A 26487-nucleotide genomic window follows, 5' to 3' on the forward strand; every position below is an offset into this window, starting at 1 on the left:
TGGAGATTAAGGATAATATCTTCTCACATATAACTTCTTGCTATGGAAGGGAATCCCGGTGGTGTGGTGGCAAAATGCGCTAATAAAGATTAAATGCTTTCCCGCATCCCCGTAGGACTCGGCTACGAATGGAATTTCTCGTATTAACTTCGAAAGTAAACACCCGATCCTCGTGTTGCACGTTATGTGTATGTTCTCTATAATAAAACTAATTAGAAAAGCATCGCTGGGTGTTGCGAGTTTACCGAATTGTTGTAGTAGGTTTAATTAATATTGAACAGAACGCCTATTTAGGTAGCATGATTTGGTTACCATAATATGGCAATTCAAAATAATACAATTTATATTTACTAATACAAACGAAACTACTAAACGAAAGTCTGCTAATCTTATATAAATTCTTAGATAGAACACGTACATGAGAAGAATTCGAATATCTGCAGTTACTAATATTAAAACAATTTCTTAAATAATAGAGTAAAGGAAGAACCATTCATGTAATGCACAAGAATAGTTTACATAGGGTATTACAGCCTTTTTCCGAGGTATTAATCAGCAGGTATCTGAGGTTAAACCTGATCTACTTACAAATGAGACATACACATGGGGAAGAATTCTAAATCTATTGTACTATTGTGAAAAGAGGCGAAGTCCAGATGTGGAAAACCTATACAAATAGGTTTATCTACCCTGATCTACTTAACCTTAGATATCCATTGTACCTTAATTCAAGAGAAAAATATTACAAAACATAACTACATATATATTATCAATTATCAATTAATACAATAGGGCATACCGTAAAACGGGGTTACTTTGGCACTTTGATCTACTTTGGCAGTTTGTCACATTTTTAGATAATATATATTTTTTTATATAGTTATATTTTTGACTGTTTTTTTAGTGAATCTCCATTGTTACAGGTTTAAAACAAGTAAAAATTCCTAGAGACTATCAAATAAAACAAGGGTCATGTTTCTACAAGAACTATACTGAGGATGACCTTCAAAATGCGTTGGCTATTAGGGGCGGCATGAGTCAGGCGGCAGCAAGTTTACGCTTCAAAATTTCAGGCGGAACACTTCAAAATAAGTTAAAGGGTCAACATAACCGGTCTCTAGATCACCCAACCAGATTCACACCTGAGGAGGAGCAATTACATACAAAGACATTAGTGAAAGTGAGCGATTGGGGATGTTCGTTTTCAAAGGCCGATATTCGCGTATTGCTTTATAAATACCTGCAAAGGAAGGGTCGCACGGTTAAGGAATTTAAAAACAATACTCCCGGACATGATTTTCTAGAACATTTCATTATTTGAAATAAACTGAGTGTCCGTTTGGCAGCAAACATGAAACGAACTCGTGCGGCAGTAGGTCCAAATCAAATTGTCAAATTTTTTGATAATTTTAAAGATTACAAGATGCTGACCCTTGTTTAGTTTTTAACTATGATGAAATTAATGTTCAGGATGATCCTGGTGCCAAAAGAGTCGTGGTTCCAAGGACAACCAAGCTTGTGGAGAGAGTTCAACAACATTCAAAGGCCTCAATCAGTATTATGGTGTGTGGAAACGCTGCAGGCGATTTATTACCCCCGATGAATGTCTACAAGACCGGTTTTTTATACGAAGGTTGGACAAAAAGAGATCCTCATGGAACAGTCTACAGCCATAAATCTAGTGGCTGGTTCGATATGGATCAATTTGAACAGTGGTTGTTCGAAATTCTTCTACCGAAAATTAGAGAGACTGACAATCCTGAAAGGGAAAATTGTTGGACAATTGAGCGTCTCATTTCTCACCTACCGTAATAAAAGCTAGTGAGGAAAACAATATCTATATGACAGCGCTGCCACCAAATAGCACCCATTTTATGCAACCACTGGACGTTGCAGTGTTTGCACCAATGAAAAAAAATGGAGGGAGATTTTGGACAAATGGAGCAGCGAAACAAAATCCAGTACTTCAATTCCAAAATAATATTTTCCGAAACTCTTAAAATAAGAATACACGAAAATGTAACAAAATGTATAATCGGGGTTTAGGGCCAGGAGTCTGTCCTTCTTCGGATCCCCAGGAAGTTCTGAGAAGAATTCCAGATCGTCGTAAGAAAATAGAACCCGGTAAAGAAATTAAGGTATCATCATCTAGAAAACAGCCATCTACAGAAGAACCAGTTCCTGGCCCTTCATCAACCCAACCCAAAAGTTTTTCTTAAGTAGCAGCGATGAAGATGATAACGACGTTCTAATTGCAAGTTTGGTACCAATATCTACAAGGGCAATACGAAAACAAGCAAAACAAGTTGCTAAATCTACAGGGGACTTACCCGCCATTTGCTCAAAAAAATAGGAAACCTACCTAGGCCCTGATTTGATTAATTGTATGATCTGTAATGAAATGAGTAACGACCCATTTTATGTTTGTTCCCTTTGCAGAGACCGCGATTTCGACAGTGATGATTCTGTGAAAGATGTTGACTTTTCTTATTGAAGACGTTTTAATTTATTTTTCCTTTTAGTTTTTAGAAAATATGTTCGTTGTTCAGAATGTTCAGAATTTATGTTTAAGTTTAAAGTTTGTTTTGGTTGAAAAAAAGTGCCTTATACCTTTTATAACTTAAATATAAAAATGAGATATTTTGATCGAACTCAATGCTACTCCTATATTCTACGATTTTTGAGTGTCAAAGAAGGCTTTAAACAGCCTTTAAACAGCCACAGCACATTAGTGTGAACCGGATTTTAACATACTGCAACAGAAAACCTCAAAAATCAGCCTACTTTGGTACCCTATATCAGGTTAGTTGGACACAAGGCCTAATGCAATTTTAAAAAGTTTAAGTTTCCAATCGAATTCGGATTTATAGTACCAAAATAGGTCGAAACCTGCCAAAGTAACCCCGTTTTACGGTACATTTTAAAATAGCAAATAGAAAGGAGACATACTTGAAAAGTTTGAAGAAAAAAATGTTTGAAGTTTTATTATAGGCTTATTTTTTTTTACTCAACTCTCCTGCTGGAAATAATAATTAAAGATTTTATGTTTAAAGATTCGTGGTTCCAAGATCTTGAAACAATCGGGAATAGTGTTGTAAAGTTTTGAAATATTATAGGAAAAACGCCGTTCATAAATAGATGTTCGATGTAGAGGTGCTGTTATCAAACCTTTAAATCTAATATTTATATTATGTACATGCGATCTATAGATAATTTTGTTGTAAAGATATATAGGTGTCTTATAAAATAATAACCTATTATAAAAAGATGCACAGTGCACTACGTGTACGCTTGGTTTCCATTCTAAGCCAGTTTATTTCAGAGAGTTTTTAAGAAATTCTTTAATATTTACGGATTCCATAGATATACTGCAAACAGGAATTTTGCACTTCTTGTATACGTTTTTTTTGAGTTTGTGTCAAGCAGTTTCCATAAACGACATCTCAAGTTATAGTCAAACACAGATAGAACGAAAGCGTTTCATAAAATTGTTTTTTAATCTTTGCGATATAATGTGTCGATTGCTGTATAATAATTTAAGTCTAAGATAAGCTTTTTAAATACAATGAGATACATGCTGGTCAAATCGCGTTTGACTGTCAAATGCAACACCAATATTTTCCTTTATTTCTAAAGACACGTCACCTACCCCAACATTAATTTTATTTTTAATAATTTGCACATCATTTTTAGGACTAAATATTAATAAACAACACTTGCTTGGATTTAGATAAAGAGAATGCTGCAGGGAAATAGATCTTAAGTTTTCTGATTCTGTATTAATACATTTAAGTGACTTACTAGCTTGCTCTTTGAAAAACGAGTAATATAGTTACGTATTATCCGCGTAGTAGTGAACTTTACATGTTTTTATTATTTTATTAACATTTGATGTATATATGGCAAATAAAAAATTGCGAAGCAATAAAAAAAACATATTTTTTTCTAACACCTTAGACAAGCAAGACAGAACACTAATTGGTCTTAGATCCTTATAATGTTTTGGGTCACTACATTTGGGCAGGGGTGTTATTATAGCACATGTCCATTGACATAGAAAAGTTGAATTTATTAGGCAATAATTAATGAGATGTACTATACAGGGTGTTTTTTATATATTGCGACAAAATTCAAGAACGTGTTCTTTGCACAAAAATTCGCAAAAAAGTTCCTATAAACATAGGTCCTAAACCTTTTAGCTTTTGAGCTACAGGGTGGTAAAGTTTTAACAAAAAAATGATTTTTTTTTCGATAACTTAAATACCCCTGTAGATATTTGTCCAAAGATTGGTATGCAGGGTCTGTGTATCCAAAGGCATTTGTTAACATACTTTTAACATTTTTATGTTCTCCAGTGGCGTGTGTGCGTGTTTTCCGCTGAATACTTTTATAAAGAAAAATAATACGCCACTGGTTTTTCTTGTATTAAAAAATATTTTTAAATTCCCCGTTTTATTTGCAACATTTTTGATCCCTTGGACTTGGTCCGTTAGATGCACGATTTTCGCCCAAAAAATTAAAAAACATTTTTCTACTTTGACTGAGTTTTTTTTTTAATTTTATTTAAAATTTCATTGTAGTTCATAATATGTCACTTTATTTAACATGTTTAAAAAAGTGACATATGAGTAACGTGTTAATATGTCACGCTTCCAAAATCGCGAATTAGCCTGTGAACATAATTTTTTTTAACGTAACTACGGACAACGCCGCCTCAACGATAATCACATTCTTGTTTAAGAGTTTAATCATTTTATTACATTCTTCCTCTGCCCACGATAAAGTTGATATTTGTAAGATTTTGTGATATTTTAAATTTTAAATCATAGTCACTGTCCGCCAGCTGACAAGATTAATTTGTTAAAAAAATGGCTAACAATTACACAAATAATGAAATGTGCGATATGCACTTCATTTATGGACTGGCTAACGGAAACGCACGAAAGCCTTGCGTATTTATGCTGAACGTTACCCGAATCGTGTTATTCCTTATCACTCCATGTTTATGCATTTACACCAATGTCTAAGTGAAACGGGCAGCTTTAAAAAACTCACCGCTGAAAATGGACATCCCCGAACAGTTACTCCTCAAATTGAAGAACAGGTGCTTAATGAATTTGAGGAAGATCCCATCACAAGCACTAGGAAAATTGCTCAGACGGTACACATTAGTAACTTTACAGTTTGGAATATTCTTAAAAGAAACCTTTTATACCCGTATCATATTCAGAGGGTGCAGGCACTTTTGCCAGGCGATTTTTCGAAAAGAACGGCTTTGTGTCGTTAGATGCAAGAACGCATAAGGCAAGATGCACCGTTTATAAGAAAAATACTTTTCACCGATGAGGGTAGTTTCTCCAGGGACGCAATTATGAACTTCCACAATAACCACATTTGACAATATGAGAACCCACATGCTGTGGCAGAAAACCGTCATCAGCACCAGTTTTCACTTAATGTATAGGTCGGCATTATTGAAAACTCATCGGTCCATTTTTTTTTACCAGCAAGATCGACTGGACAAGTATATCAAGAATTTCTTGAAAATGAATTACCAGCGATGCTAGAAGATGTCCCCATTCAGCTGAGACAGCAAATGTTTTTTTTACATGACGGTACGAGCACCACCAAATCGTTGGATAGGTCGGGGAAGTATTCACCCTTGACCCCCACGGTCTCCCGACTTAAATCCGCTGGATTTTTTTTGTGGGACCAGCTTAAATCACTGGTTTATAGAAATCCAATTGATAATGTGGAGGAATTGCGTAATCGCATTATAACGTCTAACGTGACATAATTCGGCCGACACCAGGAATTTTTGAACGTGTCCGCCAATCAATGCGACGTCGATTAGATGCTTGTATTGATGTTGGAGGAGCACACTTTGAACAACTTTTGTAAAAATAATAATATTACTTAAATAAATAATAAAAAATGAAATATTTTTTTATCACTTAAAAACTTGTATTTTAAATTAAAGATTGTAGAAGCAAAAGTTTTAAATCCTCAATTACAATTTTATTAAATTGGGCCGGCTTTTGTACTAAATTAATTAATAAAAATTTTATTATTTATTATTGAAACTGCAATTAACTAAAAAAAAACGAATAATTACTAGAATAAAGAAAGTCTAATCAAATCTGAGAAACATGTCCATGGTTTTTAATTTTTTGTGCGAAAACCGTGCATCTAACGGACAAAGTCCACGGGATCAAAAATGTGGCAAATAAAACGGGGAATTTAAAAATATTTTTTAATACAAGAAAAACCAGTGGCGTACCATTTTTCTTTATTAAAGTATTCAGCAGAAAACCCACACACACGCCACTGGAAAACATAAAAATTAACAGAAGAGAACTTTTTTTACAGATATTAAGTAAAAACATTTTGACATTTTATATATATCTTCTTTTGGCCTTCATATTATGACTAACTGGTAGCTTTGAATAAAAATATAACCTAACCTTAATGCGAGATATTACTTATTCCGCAAATTCAAAACAAACAGAAGCAGGCTCGCTTCCCTAATTAGTTACTTCGTAAAAGTAGCAAATGTTATACGCTACAGGCCTCGGATATTATGTGCAATAAGTTTTTGAGGAAAAAGTTATGTTGGTAGGTTACTAAGGGAATATTTTATAGCTAAAAATACATTACATTTATTTGTTATTTATGAAAATAATATATTTAAACCAGTTAATTATAGCAATAAACAGAATATGGTTTGGAAAAATTTACAATTTCTAGTCTGTGCTTATTATTGAAAATATAAAACTGATCAACACTTTAAATTGATTTGCAACACTAAACATTACCGGCTAAATCTATTAATTCCCCTTTAAGCATTTTTTTTCTGATATTGTCAGATGTGACAATCGATCAGCACGTTCGGCAAATATTAATATATCATTGGTCTGGAACAGAATGGATTTTAGTTAAAATTTCAAATTGATGCATTATTTTGATAGAACCATAATTTAACACATTATTAAGCGATTTTACAAAAAATCTAAATAAATTATATTATTAAAAAGTAGTGTTAATCTTTTATAATATGGGGAAATGGGTTCAATATACAAAACTTATTGGGGAGCAATAGGAGACTGACCTGATAGATCCGTGGACCTAACTTCACTAAGGATTGACTCGCAATGACCTAATCTACAATAAGGTGAAAGAAAATTATCTGAGTTATAGGAACATTGTTTTAATATTACTAAACCTATTGGATAAAAAATATGGAATAAAAAGTTATATTAATTTTTGGAAATTTAAAACACCTTTAGTTTGACTTTGTTGGTAACAAATGACATATTTTAGATTTGTCAAATTTAATTTGTTTCATCGTGTAAGTAAATTGTAATTTTTTTCAAGTTTTAAGCTCTTCATTTGTAATAGAAAATTATTGTCTCTTAAAAATATGACAAACCTGGGTTTGTCGAAAGAATGAATAAAACTGTAAACATATTTCCTTTCCAAATTCCATAATAATCTGTTCCCAACAAAGGAGAAATGCAATCGATGGCACACTACTTTAAAAATGTATGAATTCAATTTCAGGATTAATACAGTTACTTAGACTGTTCAAGAAAACCACCAAACTACCTAACTTAACAGAGAATTCCTTAAACAACTAAATCTGCTCTTGCCTCTTGTAGCATGCCACTTCTCTTCTAATCTTAAGCCTCCGGTTTGAAATCTCTCAGGTCGGTTTAATACCGGACTAACCGTAGTCCGGAGAAACTGCGGCACAATGTAATGCAGTGTTAATATGGTTTAGGGTGCGATTAGGCAGTTGCTCTAAACTTTAGTCGTTTTAAGTGCGTCTAAGGAAGAGACGCCGGAAATTACTGGTTAATTGGATAATTTGCCAAGAATTATGTTTGAAGGTTTCTCACAAGAAACAGAGGAATTATTCAGAAGGGAATACGCTGGGGAGGGAATAGACAATTTTCCATTATAAGATTCTCCAAAATTGAATAATTCACTATTAAAGTTATTAAGAATTATAATGATTTGCTACGAATCTAATTTCTCTATATAAACTTTCTGAGCCACAACTGTATCTACAACTGTATCGAACCTTAAAAAATCTTAACTTTTTCCTATTATTTATTAGTAATTTATACTATACAGTGTGGCCCAAATTAGGTGTACATGTATGGGTATCTTGGAAACTATAAAAGATAGAAAATTGGTTAAATGTAGTATAGTAGGTAAGGTAAGTTGTAAGGCATTTAGTTACTAATTTAGTGCCGCTTTTGGAACGATTTTATCTTTTTCCGATTTTGAAATATTTGGAAAAATCAAAAAGTAGCATTTTTGAAAAAGGGCTGTATTTTTTTTATTTCAGCGTATTTTTAAAATCTGTAAAACATTATTAGGACAACGCATACCTGAATTCAGTTTTTGTTTTCGACCTTTCGGTTCTGAGACCCCATCCTCAACTTGTTTTTTTCCTATGGCGGCCATTTTGTTTTTTTTGCTAACTTAAAAAGATTTTTTCCCTTAAAATGATGTATAACACCTCAAAAAATTAAATGGTTTATTTTTCGCTTTCCCATTAAGTACTTATCACAATTAAAAAGGCAAAAGAAGTGGCTCTGTATGAATATAATGATTCAATATAGCATTCATTTAAAAACCAAACTTTGTGATGGTTTAAGTTGTAGAGTGCAAAATAATTCTTTACTTGAAGAGTAGATAAACACTCATTACAAATGTTAAAAATTTTGTTAAATAAAGAATCTACAAGGTAATTTTGAAAATGTACTAATTTAGTTTTTTCAAAATCTTTCAAAAAATAGAAGACAAAATTGTACGACGACATTTAAATAAAAATATTTCAGTAAAAAATTTTCTTACTGTTCTATGTTTAAGTAAACTCTGTATCGTTGTGACACATTCATAAGGAGTTACTTATTTTGTGGGGTATTACGGCACTTATAGTAAATATATCATTTCAGAAAATACTATGTCATACGCTCAAGTATTTTCTTCTTCTTTTCAGTATTTCAGCGCATGAGACAGTATTTTCTAAATTGATTTTTACTATAAGTAACGTAATATCCAACAAAATAAGTAACTCATTAACTAAGTTTCTCTCACAGTTTCCAATATTTATGGCAATACATTAAAATACTTCTTTCACGTTTTTAGCAACTTCTTCTCAGTTTGTAGGTAGTTATAGGTTTGTCAAAATTATCAGCGAGATAAAATTTAGTTTAATTTCGAATCGAAAACGCAGTATATCTACCGGTTGCCAGTGACCTATTTATTTATCCAGACCCATTGTAGAGGTTTCAACGCTTTAATTATCGATTTATATAGGATGTTCCAACTAAAACTATCCACCCAAATAACTGTCTTCGTTTTTCAAAAAAAAAAGGTCGGACCCGTTGATTTTTGTTTTGAGAGGGACACATTTTGCGCGTAGCCTCGCTACTTTACCCCCTAGGCGGGGGTGAGATTCACCCCCAACATGTTAAATGGAAATGGATGTCAATTGATTCTATTTTGAAAGTCTTTTGACCTTGAGTACAACTGCCAAGTTTAAGACCTCTACTGTCATTCCTGTTGAAATGACAGCATGCCAAATAAAAAAATTACCTCTTAAAAATTGTAAATATAAAAGGGAATAACTGCTAACTGACACCTTAATTTAGTATTATAAAAATTTAAGTAAACTGCTGAAAGAATTTATTATTAAGGTAAAATTTATTGAGGTATTTTCCTTACAAACAATAACAATAACAACAAAAATGAATGACAAATACTGTTTTTTCTAGTACGTTTATTATGCAATTAATGCCTTAAAGTCTTAAACACAAGGTCTAACAATTTCTAAAATGACGTTCACGTTATAAACAAAAATTAGAATTATTGCATCAATAATTGCGCGAGAGCTGCAGCTGCAAGTTTTAACTATATTCATCCTGAACATTCTTTGAACCGTAAGAGTATGTTATAATTGTGAAGATAATTTACAGAAACCCGATCAATTGGCAACAAAAAACGTAAACGAGTAAGTCTGTTCAAAATGAAAACGTTGAAGTTGCAATCCCTGGCGTAAATAAGATTTTCATATTTAAACTGAAATTGTCATTTCATTATTGCATGTGAGGAGGTTAAAGATACATTTTTTAGTTAAATTAGAAGCAAATGTAGCATTTTCTTTTTTTAAATATAAAATTTTTGCAAAGTAAAATGCGATTATTAAACTAAAACAAGTGATCATAGTTTTCATTGCAATGTACCGATCGGAACCTAGTCTGTGGCCTATAAGAAACATGAACTCGAAGTGAAGAAACATAACTATCATAATCGTACGAAAAAAGATGCCACATAGGCCAAACTAGTAAAGAAATGAGTCAAGTTGAACCTAGTACTACCAAGTTATTATTTTTAAAATAAATAGTTTCTGAGATGTTCTTTCTAGAGATCTGCTTTTTGTAAAGATAAAAAAGGAGTTGACTCATCGAATAAGTCTGGAGCATCAACGGATAGTTTGAACAAGATACCACTGTGACATTACTATCAACTCTTTATTGCAAGATCAAGAAATTCCGAAAACAGCAAGTTTACATCTGGCCAGAAGGCGACGAGGTAAGAAAAACCTAATATTATCAATTAAACATTCAAAGAATATAATCTTATTTTTCTCGAGAAGAATGGCTAGTATGTGCCTATTTTTTTATTTGTTTCTTGTTCAATTATGAAAAATAAAGCGAGAACAAAAGCGAAATCGTTCTACTGCTTCCGATCAATTGGAAATACTGTACGTACGTTTTACGTTGGCTTTAAGCTTATGGAATGGATGACATTATCAATTTAAGTGTAGACAAGATACCTTTTTTCAAGAAGAGTTTTCTCGGGAAATTATTAAAAATATAAGGGTCAGTAAGGTTCTGGTATATTTTTTATATGTATATAAAAGGCATTAAAACTTCTCTGGGCGACGACATTATATACTAGTAACACAAGCTTGATTATAAGAGCCAATAATTTAGTTAATAATCCTATATGAAAATAAGTGCTAAGGGTCCTGAAAGGTTTAAGGCTTATTAGCCTTAGATCTGTTAGATCTGTAAAACCTATTTTATTATATTATTCTTTTCTTTTTATTTTCAATTTCAATACACATGTGTTTGCCTTTTAAAACCAACCTTCTTTAATACACTTTTGGTGCCTGCACAATTAGCTGTTAATACGTGATTCGTTCCTAATTTAAGACTGGGGGTCTTATCTGGGGCTCGATTGACACCAATAAACATGAGGTTATAATAGAAATATATCCTCTATCTAATTTGTTGAGATGCTTACTGTTTACCGACAGTGGGGCGTCTGGGGAGGCCCTAACTATTTTAGGTGATACTAGCTAGTTGTCAAACAAAGAGAATCTCTTATCCTATTGTCGTATATCTAAATATGAGAATTTAACATTGTGTTAATTGATGCAAACTGAGATACCGCAAGGGGGCCGAGGTACCCCGATGAGTATATTTTAATATTCCAAGTTGACAGAACAGTAATTGTTTGTACTATATGATCGAGTTTTTGTCTGAATGTAAGACGAGAAGGACTTTTGAGTAAATTTGCAATTGCAGACACCCATTGGCTTAGAGCAACTTTTACGGTTATTAAACTACATTTTAAGTCTGATTTTACCGATTAAACATTGATGTAATTTCCAGAAAGCTTGTAACAAGATTCAATTAATAAACAAGTTTTAAAAAATTTCAAATTTCATTAGTCAGTAGCTGACTAATGAAACTTGAAACCAAGGGAAATTAGATATTCAGTGCGCAGGCGAATAAATTATTTGCAAGCGAACTAATATTATTCAATCAATCTTAATATATAAGAAAAATATAGCACAACGAGAATATCAAAGTATACAAAGCAATGCTCGACGCAATTACTAATAATATCGAATTCATACTATAATGTTGATTTTACCAATTTGTCACGTCACGGTGGCCCTGTTTATAAATCATTAATATTATAAGCGACTTTGAACGGAATATTCTCTGTTAGCTTTAATTAGTGCGCTTAAATAGGAAAATTAGCATAACTATTATTTACCGAAGTGGCAATATTATTTCGTTGATCGATGAAAATAAAACTAGTAAAAGAAAAGTGCTTATTTAGTCTATTCAGTAATATAAATTCAATTTACATAAATTTATAAGTCCAAGCTCGAAGAATCGAGACCGGAAGTAGAAACACTAACCAGAAACATACATCAGAACTAGGATAACATTACCCCTGTACTCCACTAGAAACGACGGTATATAGGATCAACGATACCATTAACGGAAATTGGGCTGGTGACTCATTAGCAATAAGATCCTGAGACATCCTGATATTAATCAGGAACAAGTTCTTATAGGTTTTTACTAATATGAACAAAACTATTGACTGTAACCTATTGCATGTCTTATTAAGAAAATTACGCAAGCGAAAGTTTAGTGACTGATTAGAAAAAAGTTATGAATAACAAAAAGTGTCTCTAGTTCATCAGTTGCGTAAGCAATTATTAATTATTTTTAAAGCAATTTTGCTACGATAATTATTTTTCTTGTACCCTATGTAAATTGACTGGTATCAATAATTTACATAAAGAGAATGTATCTATAATACTATATTTTAGAGTTCCTTAATATACAATAGCAGTTTTTCAAAAATCTTTTAGCTATTTCTCTTTAGTCAAAATTTAATTAGTCAATGTTTATCCCATCCAGTTAAATAGACACTTGAAATAATTCAATTAACGCTATTTAAACTTTCCTGTCATATTTTTTTAAAGCTCTTCACTATATCCGCAATATTAGCATCCATCAAATTATATAATTTATTTAAACACGTCTTAGAAACCTCGACATCTGAGTTGCACGTTGAGTTGTTTTTTGGCAATGCAACTCTCAGGACTTTTTGTTTAAGATAATTTTTTCGCAAGTTTAAAAAATTAATAAAAATATATATATTATACACAATATGCATTATTATAATATAATCCCTAATAAATAAATATTTATTGAGTTGGATATAAAGTGAGTGTTTTGGGGTTCTCCTTTTTTTTGTTTTAGTAGCGTCATATTCATAATTTTTATGGTTGTACTGGGTCAAGCTTACACTCCCATTATTGTTTTGTTTTTAATATTATATACACGATTTATATTATATATGCATATTTATGTTAGGATAGTCCTTAAAAAAAGTGGGGTGAAATTTTAATAGGGTCGTCCTCTCAATCGTTTTCAAATATTTCTTTTTCCAGAAGGACTAAAGCCTAATGACTACTAAACAGGCATGCAATATTAAAAAAGCGCCTAAATTCATATGTTGTATTGCAAGTATAATATTTTCATCATTTGTATGATTTTTTTTTGAATATTTAAAATATACGATATTAATAGAGCATTTTGTCAAATAGTAAGAATTTCGAGTATTAAAAATAAAATATAAAATTTTTTAAAGAAAAGTCAAAGTTTTTTTACTTTAAAAAACTAAATGTGACAGCAAAAAAAATATATAATAAAATAACTCAATAAAAATGAACAAATTTTTGCTTTTTATTAGAGCTTGTAGTAAAAAGAATATTTTAATAAGCTCATAAAGGGAATTTTATAAGTATTTTCTTATGTTTGTTTGGAGTGAGTTAAATATTAAATGGGACATATGAAAAGTATTAAAAAAAATAGATTACAGGTTAATTACATCAAGTAGAACTTTTAGTAAAACGTCATATTTAATATATTTTTTTGATTATATATCAGACCGATCATATCAGAGACTTTAATACTATTTTACAGATAGCGTAAGTTTCGTTCACTTTTTAATCGCCTTATATTTTGTAACTTTTAATTTCACAATAAAATATCCACACGAAAGTCCATACTCCAGCATATTTGAAAAAATCAGTTTTTATTGGAAACTACCATCTGTGGCGCTTAGATATAGCCACGCAAATCGGATTGTAAGCTAACTATGAAAGCAACTGGTTCTCTACCCAGATGTTAGGATATTGTATTAGCTAGTTAAATCCCGTTTGATATTGGTTATAAGCTGTAGGATTATGTGACGCAAACTTTAGGATTTGCGAGTTCGCACTGGTTTAACAATGCCTAACACATATATGCGTGTTAATCCGAAATAATTGATAACAGGGCCTAGTGTTCACACCAGGAATAAATTAATCAACGAATTGAGCGCTAAACTTAAAAAAAAGCTGCACTCAATTTATGAACGTAATACATTTGAAAAAAAATTATAAAGCCGTTAAGAATATTACGTTATATAAAAAAAAAATAGCATTGCATAATGGGGTAACTTAGCGGCATAACTTAATTGGATCTGGTATACCATGACTATTTACTTAATGAATTTGATTTTTAAATAATATTTTAGTTACATTAGTAGTAATTTAAAATACATGACGCAACAAAATAATTAACTAATGAAAATAGTTCGAACTTCTGAAAGTTGTATTGGAAAAAAGCAGCTAAACATGCAATGATAGCTTTTTAAGGCGTTTGTGAAAAAAAAACATAATTTGCAAGACGCTAAATTATGTAGTGACCAGCTTTCAAAAAAATATGACCGGAAAATTTAAATAGCATTTATTGCTTAATTTCACTAAATTATTTTATAGAAAAACAAAATTATATCCCATATGGTAATGCGAAAATTGTCTCAAATGTAGCAATAATACTTATTGGAATTAAATATTATAACTGGTATAAAAACATTTAATTAAGCAATAGAAGGAACAAACATTAGCTCTGACTAATTTTCTAAATCCACAAGCAATCACAAGGTAGATCTGATAAAATGCATATAATAGGAACCATTTGGAATCAGGATACCAATTGTTAATAAAACCAGATAATATTGTTATAATAAGACCAGAGTCCTTAAGGCAGACAACCATTACAACTCAGCAACATGTGTCTAAAACTTTGCATTTTATTTACCTTAACTAAATTTTAGACCAACTTACAATTTGGAGGAGATGCTGCATGATAAAAATGAAATAAAAAGAGGAGTGCAAGGTTGCTACTTTAAAGATAGCCTAATACTTACAACCTAAAACCACCATACTTAATAAGCTGGTTACTATTTCCTTAAACACCAAATATGTATGTGTAATTTTTGTGTAAGATTAGCCATGACCCATCCTAAACATCCAATACTCTAAGCAGTTCATAATTTATGCAAATTGCCTTGGTAAAAGAATAGATACATGTTTGACCTTAGGAAAAGTCATTAGAGAAATTTCATAGTATAATAATTAGGACTGGATATAATCTGGAAATTTGCTAATATGTTCGGTCTCTGTCTGAGGATCTATTTTAATGCCAACAATGAACGGCGAGATTAAGCTATGCCATAGAACCCCCAAGCTCAATTGGCTTAATAAAGATTTTTAATAAAATGAATTAGGAATTTAGCTACAGAATTCATATACCTAGATGATACAAGTGTATCGAAGACCAAAGTTCTTTTACTTTTTAAAAACAATCATATATCATGGAGAAGTGTCGATTACGTCATATAATGTTATGGGAAGGAATTTCTTAAGCTGCTCACCCTCAGACCTGATTCGTATTAACTAAGAACGTAGACAATTCATGTTAAGCAGCATCCTTTGTTTCTATATTCCTCAAGATTGTTTATTCCAGCAGGGTAATGTCCAACCATATGTAATTTTTTATGCCTTGGTCAGCAAATCGTCCAGATCTAAATCCGATTTAGAATATTTGGAATAGGCTTTATCTTATATCAACTTTCAAATCCATTTACGCTTTAGAGCATAGGGCATACGCATTTATTGTATTTATTGTGTAATGTATGTAAATATATAATGTATATAGAAGGATTGATTGTATATTATACAGTAGTATAATATATACCTTTTGTTAAATTTGCATAAAGTAGTGTGATAACTTAGCGGCATAATTGAATTGTACTGGATACAAATTTTTTTACTAATTTGCTCTATTTGGCTTGTAACGAACAAAATTTTGAACCAATATAGAGAACGACTTCTTCGGCAAGATGAGCCATTATTTTAACTAACAGCTGAGATAGATGAGTACCAGAAAATTAAAATTTAAGTAAGCTAAATAAAACTTTTTAAATACGGCTATAAATGGGCAAGGGTCTGTTATAATTAAGGTAGGAACCTCTTTATCTTTAACTGTTCACCCGGGTTTGGTTATAATTAATAATGGAAAACCAACTGCATCAACACATAGGAGAAATTCTTAAAAAATTAAGCATGCGGTACACTCTATGTTGCTCAAGAATATAAATTATAATATGGTTAGTATCTACTATTGATAATAACCAATCAATATACAGGATATGTCTTATTATATAACAACTTTCCTGCTAATTTATTTGAGTTTACAAGAGCTACCGTTCAAAACCCAGGAATATGAATTATCGCTCTGACGTAATTTTTTAAAATGCTACTCTATGTTTCTTTTAAAAATAAAAAATTTGCATAGCTTTATGAACCAATGTAAATTACTCTACTAGAAAGGAGTATTAACATTTGAAAAAGAATAGTTAAAAAGTAAACAAGTTTTAATTTATTTAAATAATTCTTCTTGCAATTATGGTTTTGTAAAATTTTTAAACTAACGTAGGGTTTAACTCATTACCGACTCACTGTACTATTTGTCTAACTTCAAATATAAAACTTGGTCATGTGATTTAAACTTCGCATTCTCTTTCGGTTCATAGACTATGTATTTGCAAGGCAGCTTATGCCATTAGTGGCTCTGCCATTTAGGCGTAATCTCTCTATTTCTACAAGTGCCATTGTTCGCAAAGGGAACTCGACGGAATTCTGTCTCGCTGATTAATTTTGCATTCGATTAAGTCTTTTCAAGCTCCCCATTCAAAGATAGTAGAGCAGAGAACGTCTGTCTTGGCATTACATCTGATAATTCTGGTTTGTGCTAATATAAAAGGACAAATATTTTTTGAGTGAGACCTTTAAATACAGCTAGAGAACAAGCAATATCAAAGTATACAGGATGGTCCAGTTTCAAAAGCGGAAACTAAAAAGGCAGACCGAAAACCTCAAATTAATAGGTATTGTTTATAATGTAAACTACACTCGAAAAATGCTACGTAACAAAGATATAGGGTGCAAAAGTTTTAATTAAAATTTTTAAATTTGATTATATTTTTAAAACTACTTTAGAAAAAATGATTATTTGCTTCAACTAGTGGGGTGCCTACAGATACATCTTCGTTCAATTAATGAAAAAAATGGTGCGCCACTGGTTTTTTTAGTATCAACAATTATTTATAGAATCCTCATTATGTTTTAACAAAAAATTACCTTTAAATTGTTTTTGTTTGACTTACAGGTTGACAAAAATCAACAAAAATCGAATTTATTCAATCAGATAATCAAATAACATTTAATAATTTCGGCTACTTAAAATTAAAAATAAGTTACTGCACCTAGATTGCAAATAATCGGTATGTGCAAAAGTCAAAGAAGTTGAAATTAATTTCTTATGATACACTCGAGTGAAATCATTAATTTAAGCTACAAACTGCATATATTTACTAAAAATAAACAGATATGGTGCATTATGAGAGATTATTCAAAAGCATAGAGGCTGAGAATTACATTAGTTCAAGGTATGCTTTATAGTTGCCGTAGATGAGAGGCTTAAACTTCTCTACTATAAACTAGCCTTCTCACTTTAACAATCAAATTTGACATGATTGGTCCATTTCAAGTTTTGACTATGACATCTAAGTATTACATGACATCTAACTATTCTAATCAGCTGTAAAAAGTTAAAATTAGGTCTGTTGACATCAGTAAGAGAAAATGCTAAGTATTTCGATTTAACTGTATTAAGGGTTAATTAGTTTAAAAAGTTTGGTGATATGCGTATCTGTAGCCATCCCTGACGAACTCCTGTAGTAATTTTAAAGATGTCAGACTTGCGCCAATCCAAAAGAATATAAATAGATCTATCCCCTAAAAAACTGGGAAACCAGGAGCAAAACGTCGCGGAAAGACCCAAGGCATTCAATTTGTTTAACAAATTTTCGTGCCACACTCAAAGGCCTGGACATATCCAATGCCACCACTCTTGTTTCTCCATGTTGCTCAATGGCCTTGTGCTGTATATGTGTGACATAAGTTAGTATATCATATGTTGATCTGTTTTTTCCAAAATCATATTGTCTATAGTTGATTATATTGTGTTTTGCGAGGTATTTTAGCAGTTTTGCGTTGATGACCTTAACCATGACTTTTGAAGTAATTGGAAGCAGAGCAACCGGGCGGTAATTGGATGGTGTAGTTTTTTACCCTTTTTCGGAATCGGTTGCACTGCAGCAATTTTCCAATGGAAAAGTCCCCTGTATATTGGATTATTTTTTATCTTTTAACTGCATAATTTTTAATTTACATTAACCATACAAAGTCAAGCTTGGCGTCGACTTCGAAAGGGACTATTAAGGGTTTGCGCACTAGAAAGCAAATGTAAGACTCTGTTTCGCCATTTTTATTATCGCACACTTCGTCAAAGTGCTCTCATAATTTCATCAAAAATATGGGAAAAGTGTATACAATTTAAACTAATTTACATTACATAAACTCTAATACAAAGTCTAATGTGTTTGTGCCGAAAATAAGTGCGGGCCCGCCAGAAGAAACATAGTTACTCCATCCAAGTACTCTAAGAGATTAAGGTAAATGCCATTTTTAATATTGGTGCTGTCTGGTTCGGTTGAAACTTTTATTTTGAAAATTTTGGAAAAAGAACCCTTACCTATATAAATAATACAGTCCACTCAATCGCCGTGATACAACACAAAGCAGATAATTATTTTGAAAATAAATGACCTAACATTCAAAATACTACCATAATAAAATGCAAAAACACTGACAGTAATTATTTCTTTAGTTTCATACTACTCCAAAATTTAAAAAAAAATTAGATCCAATCGCCTAATAAATTTAATGTTTTTTAGGAAATTACGTATTAAATGGAAAATAAAGTTTAGTCACATTTCGTTGTTAACTAATCAAGGACTTTAAAAATAATTTTTATTACATACAAAATCAGTGACGTAAAATATTTTTAATAAAAGGTTACGAAATTATTCCGATAAATAATAATTTTTGCGCAAAAAGATGTATCTTTATTATCTTACCAAACTGGATAAATTTAATTTAAATATCTTAAATAATTTTGAAAATATAATCAAATCTAAATATTTTAATCAAAACTTTGACATCCTGTATCTTTGTAACGAAACATTTTTCGAATGAAGTTTACAAACTTGATTTTGAGGTTTTTTATCTGTGATTTAAGTTTTCACTTTCGAAATTGGATCACCTTGTATATAAGTCGAATAAATTATGTCCGTGTATACATTTCCAGTATCGATACGACCAAGTTGAAACTGATATCAATAAAGTCTGAGCTCATATTTTTAATTTAAATTTTAATCTGAAGACCTCCCTTTAAAAAATTGAAATAAAAAATATATCGAATTGAATAATCAAAAATAGTAAGATATTTGAGAATGAACTTAATAAAATGAGAATCGTGTATCCCTGGACTATACTAGAAAATCACCACAATTGATTTCGCAATTCTGACTCGCGATCGATGTAGAGATTATGTACCATGTTCATGGAAGTTTTGGCTGCATTTATTGAAAGTACATAATATCCCAAAGACCAAATTAAAAAAAAAATCTTTTATGTAAAAGAAAAACTTTTTTAAAATAATACTTGCACATATTTGAATTGATTAAATTAATGAGAATTTAAATAAATGGGATTTTGTATCATTACACTAAAACCTAATATTTAATTATAATAAATATTGCTAATAGAATATCGGGCTATTAAATGGAAGTGTAGAGTCAGTGGAACTATTATGTATCATTACTATCAGGCAAACGAAATTAAATTATAATTTTCAATTGGCCAATAAATCAGATATGTTGCATCACATTATATGTGGAAATTGGGTAGCGGCACTGTTGGGAAATTGATTTGGATACATAATATATTATCAAGTTCTGCCTATATTTAAGAAAATATTCAAGAAACGGTTCTGAAATCATTTTTTTCTCATAGAATGTTGATATTATCGAATGGGATTGATATTTTATGAATAGATCAAGAATGGTTTAGTTTTCAAAATATGCCGGGTCCGATAACGAAGATCTTGGGTGCGGAAATAAATGCAAAAACTATTTTGCGTTTATTTCAAAATTTTTTGACAGTCAATAGTCGGCGCAGTATTAACACCATTATAAAAGCCTTAATAGGCGTAAATAAAGTAAAACTTAACCTCATTTTTTAAGTTCATTTTACCCTTACATCTAATACATGAATTTCATACCTAAATATTTTTTCGTGTAAAACAATTTTTGCGGTATTGTTTGAAAACAAATGAATCATTCACGATAAGGACATTTAAGAGGCATTTCTATACAAACAAAACTATACATTCTATACATCCTTTTTTGTATAGAATCTATTCTATACAAAAGCAAACTTTGGTTGAGATCAGCTTTCAATTTTATTGAAAGATATAGGTAAAAAAAATTATATGGCTTTATATAGATAAAGCTTTGTCACATTGTATCAACTTTTTAAATTATTAGAGACGAAGAATTAAATCGACCGAATAGCTTTTAAAATTCCTCAATACCAGACAATAAAAGGAATGTATTTGAGAAGCTTTTATAAACATACACAAAATACCCTGGACCAAATTTCCTTCCAGGTTTCTTCCTTCCCTTAATACTTGGCATTGAATTTATTTCAATCCTGTAGAACGTTCCATAAATTCTTTACTTTAATCGTTGATCTGACCTCATAGGCTGGTCTGTTTTTTATTTCGATATATGCACAGGGTGTTCCAAACGATCCCATTAAAAATATATTTTTTGTCTTTCTCCTTAACACTATCCTTATGGAAATATCCATTAATGTAAAATTTTTGAAAAATTTTTGTTGAAAAAAAAGTGCGTTACATCGTTGGCTTAGGAACATAAGGGGTTCTTAAAACTCCTAATAAAAAACTCAGGGCCGTATTTAAAAAAAAAACTTGATGATGCCAGCTCAAATACGAAACGTCGGTTTGAAAATCTGACGACACCATTTTGTAAAATAGAGAAAGTAGCAATGAGAATGAGTAAATTATTTTGTTACATCTATTCAAATAGAGTCGTAAAAAAATAAGAATGATATCGCGAATATTCCGATTTTTCCAAATATCTTCGAAAGTATTTGGAATTTTTGAAATTTCAAGAGGGCGTTTTGCCCTCTAGTTTACGAGATCCCAATGGTGAGACTCGAATTTGGGACACCCTGTACACCACCGCAACTTAATTTAAGGACTTTCTACCAATTTAATTTAAGGTTAGCTCTTAATTCTTACCAAAAATTCCTATTATTGATTTTTTGAAATGCATATACACCTCTAAGTTTAAGTTAATACTACATTTGCTTGGCCGAACTAATCAGAAATGACAAATCAAATTTTAATGATAATTGTATCATGTGAGTTTATCCTATCTGACAAATAGTAAATCTATTGTCAGATATAATATCTATCTGAAATGGTTAACTTTGGCTTCAGAAATCACTTAGGATAATACAACTAATCTATTTAGACTTTTTATTCAGTGTACTGCGTAAGGTGTCAACTACGAAATAAATACATTGTATTTGATCTACATAATAGTAGCTAGAAAAAATTAGAAGTTTAAGGGTTTTGCTGCTTAGCAGCGGAGCAGACTCGGTCATCTTGTTAAAAAAAGACTATTATAAATGTCAGTAGCTATCCTTTCCCACTAAATCTATTTATCGTATTTTCCTTTATGATATACAAATAATTACTTAAAATTGGAACAAAATTCTACTTACATAATTTTGAAGCAAGTCGGGATGGTTTGTTTGGATACCGTCATCGAGGATAGATACAACTATACCCTTTCCAGTATAACCTTTTTGCCATGCTGGTGCTACGTTCATGTCTAGTCCATCTTTAGCACCGCCATTCTGAAATAAAATATATTATAATATTAATGGTAAAATATATAATAAAGTTTATTAAAAAATATAGCCATAAAATGCCATTTTTTATTTAACTATAAATTGTTTGAAACCAGCGTGCTTTAGTGAGTAATGGTTTCTATAAAGATTTTACTAAGAAGTAAGCAAAGAAAGTAAGAAAACAATTATATGTTGTGAGACCGTGACGTATTCGTCAATTTTGTATGGTCTCTTTGAGAAGAAGGGATAAGATTCTTGTATTATAATAATATGAATGAACCAAACACTTATAAAAACATCCCTGAAACATAAATGTCTTGTTATGTTTTACAGTCAACATCGATAATACAATAGCTATAAATTTTTGTTCAAGACAAACAGACGAATATCACATTTTTATAAGAAATGTAAGGCGACATTACCAACGTACCTACTATTAAGTTTATTAATTTATATTAATTTAATTTTTTTATGTTACCAATACCACATTGTAAAATTTTAAAATTAAACTTACTTGAGTATTGACAATGCAATTCATTTAGCGAGCTCCACCATGTATACAGCAAGAGATTGACAGTACAATTTTATTTAATAAATCGCAACTCGTGTTTTTAAAAAATTAATTTATTAAACACAAGAATACAATTTATATTACAATGTTGCAAAGCTTACTTTATGACTGCGCTAAGATGACTAACTACTCCTCTTTCACATCCTCTATATATATACTTCTAAATGCTGAATAAGCTGTGACAATTATTATCTTAAACTAAACATATATTAAGCATAAGTGGCCATATAATTCCTCCCTTCCTTAGGTCTGAGAAAATTGGGGATTTTCGAGGGGTTTCAACTCTATGTCCACTTTTACAGTTTCTGTTTTATATTTTTTATAAAAATACATACTTATTACTAATGCAAGGATGATAACAATGATAATTAACAAAGTAATCGATAATCCGGAATTTATACTATCGAAGTGCTGTAAAGGATGAACTACCAATTTTTGAGCGTTGTCCAAATCTTCTTTAATATTTTCAAGATTTATTTCTTTTAAGTCTAAAGGTTCGATATTTTGAACTAATCGCTCATCGATATTAATTGAAGGAAGTTTTAGTCTTAGATTGATTGTCTCTGGTCTTTGTGAGTCAAAAATTTTATCATCTATTTTTACTTTACAATCTGAGGGTATAAGTAAGGTTGGTTTACTTATAGTTTCGATACTGTATTGACTGGGACATTCAAAATAGATGTTCTTTTCAGAACTCGGAATTACTATGATTGAATTATCATTTAACTGCGTAGCAGACGTCTCTTTGTACTTAATAGGTATCATAGGGCAATGATTGGTTAAGTTAATAGTGTGAACAATGCAAGGTTCGTTTTGATTAAGCAAATTATTAGGACATAAAAACATGCCTTCTATTTTAAAGCAGGTTTTTCTTAAATTATAGAAATTATTATTAGATTTTAACAAATAGGGGTTATTAATAGTGATTAATTGATTATTTACAGGAATTGGGTATATATGATAAAGCATGTAAGGTTTTTCCGATATTAGTGGAATGGCTACGTAAAATATAATTAAATTGTCTTTAATTATTACGTCTGCATGTGCAATTTCATAATATTTGATTATATTGTCAAAAGGTATCCGGTTTTTAGGGTCAATGTTCAAGATAATCGTTTTAAGCTCTTGATATTTAAAAATGCTGTGATGCATTATATTTATCTCAGCGAAATTAATTGCGGTTTGAACGTTCGTATAGATTTCATGTAGCACACGAAGGTTGTTTTCTAAATTGTCAAGTAGCAAAATAAAATAAGAAGTTATGGTTATAGACTGGGTCATTTGTTTCAAGTCAGTGACCTGGGTCAATAATACTTCTTGGTTATTTTTAATATTGCTTAGTTGGGTGTCTATGTCTCTCGTCAAGTTTTTAACGATTGTCTGGGTTAGGGAAAGGTCATGATGCAAGGTATTTTGGTTATCTTGCAATGTTTTTATATATGTATCATAACGTTCTTGGTCGCTATCATCTAAAGTGCCAAATAAAAACTTTTGAGTTTTACCTATGAAATTAAATAATCCTCTTTTGACTCTATTTTGAGGGGTAGAATAATGTTCAATAAAAGATTCTATTGATTTTACTTGTTCAAATAGATTATGAATTCTTGTTATCAATAACTTGTATAAGGGAAAGTAAGGGGTAACATTAGTTTTTCCGAGGGTGATATTAGTTTGTAAAAGGGTTGTTTTTGTAATGTTTAGACAGTCTTTTATGTTGGTTAAATTAACATGATAATATACATGATGGTAATTTGTTATGATATAACTAATTCCTTGGTACACTGGTAGCAAAGGATTCGTTAATTCTTCAATCTTATACTGGGCATTGACTATTAGCGGAAGTAGAAGAATGATTAGCTTCATGGTTTTTGTTCCTGAAAATTATGATCGTCTTTTAATATTCTTGGGATGTCGCTGATTTCTAAACTTAGTTTTCTTATATTTAGGTTCTAGTTTTGAGGCTAGTTTTCGCGGTGTACTTATAAGTTGTGTAGTAGCTTCAGGTATTTCGGGGTCATTTTCTCGTTCTTTATTTAGTTTTGCTAAAATATTTGCCTTTTTTGCGTTTAATTTTGATGTTATGTTTTCATTGAGTTCTTTAAATATTTGTGCTAGTTCATAAACATAATCAGTTTGCATTTGGTTTAGATTTTTTTCAAAATTTAATTGGTAATTTAAATTGCCTTTTAAAATTTGAAATGGGGTATATTCATGTGATGAATGAATACTGTTATTATAGTTTAAAATAGCTATGTCTATTAATTCTTGAATAGATTTACTACGATGATCGTTTCTAAGGGCAATAAGGCTTTCTTGAAGAGTTGAATGAAATCTTTCTATTGGGGAATTTGAATTTGGGTTGTATGGGGTTATAAAATGTAATTCTATTTGGTAGGTTTTACAGAGGTCTTGTACTAAATTACTTTTAAAAGATTTAGCATTGTCGGTGGTAATCTTGGAAGGTGTACCATGATGAGAAAAGAATTTAATCAAATTCTGACAGATTTCTATTGAGGTTTCATGTACAGGGTAGGCAGTAGCAAATTTTGAGAAATTGTCTATTAAGGTTAAATACTTTTGACCTGAAATTGAATATATGTCCATATATATATGTTCAAGGGGTCTTGATCCAGTTGGGGTCGGTTTATATACAACTTTGTATGGATGTCTATCATACTTTGTTTTTTGACATGTTTCACAAGTATTTACATAATCTATAACGTCTCTTTCCAGGCTCGGCCAGTAATAACGTTGTTTAATATTTTTTATGTTTTCCGTCATTCCTCTGTGCGATGTTTTCGTGGTGTGATATCTTTCTATAATTTCTTTTCTTTCATCTATGTTTAAAACGTCTTCAAGGAGTGTGTTTGAAATAACAAGTTTGTATGCGTTATTTTTAAATGTTTCTTGAAAAATTCTTAAAATTAGGGGTTCTAATTCCTTATTTTGGAAATATAGGCAATATGTATCTGGTGGTAGATAATCCTTAAAGAGTGATTGTATATCAAAAGTTAAGGGGTCTTTATTTATAAAATAGATTAGTCTTTTTTTTGTTTCGAATAGGGTAGTTTTGGTCACATAGGGTTTTTCTTTTACTGTCCATTTAAATATAATCTGATTTTTGAATGTGTTTAAAGATTTATTAACGTACGGGGCACCTAATATAGGGTCTTCCTTTGATGTGTGTACTGTTTCTGTTTCAGAGTTATCTTTTTTGTTATTTACGATCTCTTGAGGTTCTGGGGGTAATTTTTCTATGGGTAGACTAGCTGTGTCAGTTTCCGATCCGTCTTTTTCTGGAATTTCTAGTAAAATGATGTCGTTTTCATGGCTTGTCGAAGGTTTTGGTGATTCTGATTTATTTTGTTCGGGTTCCTTGATTTTCTTCAAACTTGGTGGAGGTATTATTATTTGAGAAATAATATTAATCTTTTTTGTTTCTTTCTTTTTCTGTGGTTTTTCAAAAAGATTCGGTTGATCTTGAAAGTTATCAAAGAAATGCTTGATTCTTTCGTGCCATAAATATTGGTCATCTGCCTCATTGTCATCGCATGCTGCTGACATGTGAGTAGAAGGAGGTTTATTGATTTCCATGGGGTGTATTTCTCTTGGTGGTCGTGATAGTGCATCGGCGTTGCTATTATGAATACCTTTTTTATATTGAATTGTATATTCATACTCTTGAAGTTTGAGTCGCCATCTTACTAATTTTGAATTAGGCTCTTTGATCGAAAATAACCATTGAAGTGGTTTATGATCCGTTATAATTGTAAATTTTCGGCCAAAAAGGTAGGGACGAAAATATTTTGTAGCCCAAACTATTGCCAAAAGTTCCTTTTCAATTGTAGAG

The 26487-nt window shown here is 31.0% G+C and overlaps 1 protein-coding gene across 4 annotated transcripts in view; it reads right to left on the reverse strand.

Annotated features, from left to right (window-relative positions):
- The window catches only part of LOC126739140 (furin-like protease 2), a 969288-nt gene that overhangs the window by 55978 nt on the left and 886823 nt on the right, over positions 1-26487 (reverse strand). For all 4 annotated transcript variants that reach the window (XM_050444697.1, XM_050444683.1, XM_050444705.1 and 1 more), the window contains one exon: positions 21938-22072. In XM_050444697.1, the coding sequence (XP_050300654.1) occupies positions 21938-22072 (135 nt within the window). The remainder of the gene's footprint in view (positions 1-21937; positions 22073-26487) is intronic.

The sequence above is a fragment of the Anthonomus grandis genome, chromosome 1, assembly GCF_022605725.1.
Source record: "Anthonomus grandis grandis chromosome 1, icAntGran1.3, whole genome shotgun sequence".
In the NCBI taxonomy this organism is placed as follows: domain Eukaryota; kingdom Metazoa; phylum Arthropoda; class Insecta; order Coleoptera; family Curculionidae; genus Anthonomus; species Anthonomus grandis.